Here is a 1,556-nt window from a genome sequence, read left to right on the forward strand (position 1 = left end):
AAAAGGATCTGAATTGGAATTGACCCAATACTAAATCAACCTTATCCTAATCAAACTAAGTTGAACTTAACTGAACAGGAACCAACTCAGCCCAAAGTCATCTGACCCGAAATTACCCTGGTCAAACCTGTTTGAACGCAATAAATCGGTTTGAAGTTGATATGACTCGATAAAGTTTGACCCGAAATTGATCTTATCCAAAAGAGTAACGTTGACTGAATAGACTCAACCCGTTGTGGGTCAACTGAAACTACACCTGGTTACCACAATTAACACCCCTGAATACAATAGTTCATTGCACTTTGAGCTCCGTGGTTCAAAACCCATGTTACGAAATAGCCAAACCTACGCCGGGATGAAGATGGCAGCCTGGAATTGTAGGGGTTTGGGTCAAGCGAACTCCCCTAAAATTCCGTATATTTTGTCTCTAGTCCACTCTTTCGGTTTAGATGTTGTTTTTCTTATGGAAACTATGCTTTCTGTAGATAATGTTGCACAAAAACTAGCGTCTGTTTCTCTTTTGGGCAGTTGTGGGATAGACGCAGTAGGTCTTAGTGGCGGTTTGTTTGTCTTTTCGTTTGCTCCTTTTCAGTTGATTCCGGAGTTTGTTTCTCAAAATGTTATCCTTTGTAAATTGGTGATGGGTAATGAAATAAATTATCTCATGTTTGTATATGGAGCTCCTCAAACCATTGATAGATTAGAAGTATGGAACACCATTTCTAATATCCTTACCTCTGTTTCAAATGTTGTTCTCTTAGGGGACTTTAATCAGGTCGAGTATCTTTCCGATAAAGTGGGGGGTAGTCATAGTATTCCAGGGATACTAGATTTTATTCAGTGGCGGTTGGAAAATGAACTCATTGACGTTCCTTTCTCAAGTCCTACTTTCACCTGGACTAATAATAGAATAGACTTAGATCCAACCTTTGAACGTTTAGACAGAGCTTACGCTTCTCCCACGTGGATTCAAAATTACCCTAGGACTACAGTTTCACACCAGCCTATTTTATTCTCGGACCATGCAGCTATTATTCTTTCTGATGATATAAATGCACATAAAGGGTCCCGTCCTTATCAAATTAAAAATTGGTGTCTTTTAGCTTTGGAAGTCCAGTCTTTTATTACCTCCACTCTTCTTCAGTTCTGTGCTGGGTCTCCAATGTATTCTCTGTCTCGTAAGTTGGAGATAATTAAAGCATATTTGTTGACCTGGTGTGTTTCTCATAAAAAGAGTTGGGGTATAAATTGAAAATCTTTGGCTACTGAGGTGGGAGATTGTGTGTCGAGCTTGCAGCATAGAACGGATTGTTGACTCTTTCTTAATATGAGAAACGAGAAATTAGCAGAGGCTCAGGTGGCTTACTCTTATTGGTGCCAAAGAGCCAAATTGCGGTGGGATGCTTTGGGTGATCGCCATTCCCGGCTTCTTTTCTCGATGGTCCAAGTTCGTCGCAGGCGTAATAGTAACCATTTCTTAAAAGATGACACGGGCAATTGGATTTCTGATTCAGGTGGGGTTCGTGACCTTATTAACGCCTTCTACACAGATCTAT

At 40.4% G+C, this 1,556-nt stretch overlaps 1 protein-coding gene across 1 annotated transcript; it reads left to right on the top strand.

Moving 5' to 3' along the window:
* The first annotated feature begins 361 nt into the window (after positions 1 to 361).
* Positions 362 to 1,252, top strand: LOC145580922 (uncharacterized). Its single transcript, XM_081638003.1, has one exon. The coding sequence runs from the start codon at positions 362 to 364 to the stop codon at positions 1,250 to 1,252; it is 891 nt and encodes a 296-aa protein (XP_081494129.1).
* The last annotated feature ends 304 nt before the right edge of the window (positions 1,253 to 1,556 follow it).

The sequence above is a fragment of the Chenopodium album genome, chromosome 15 (genome assembly GCF_948465745.1).
Source record: "Chenopodium album chromosome 15, dcCheAlbu1.1, whole genome shotgun sequence".
Lineage (NCBI taxonomy): Eukaryota > Viridiplantae > Streptophyta > Magnoliopsida > Caryophyllales > Amaranthaceae > Chenopodium > Chenopodium album.

Bases quoted from the DNA above. Each gene is read 5' to 3' on its own strand.
- LOC145580922 (XM_081638003.1), top strand. From the start codon at position 362: ATGGCAGCCTGGAATTGTAGGGGTTTGGGTCAAGCGAACTCCCCTAAA.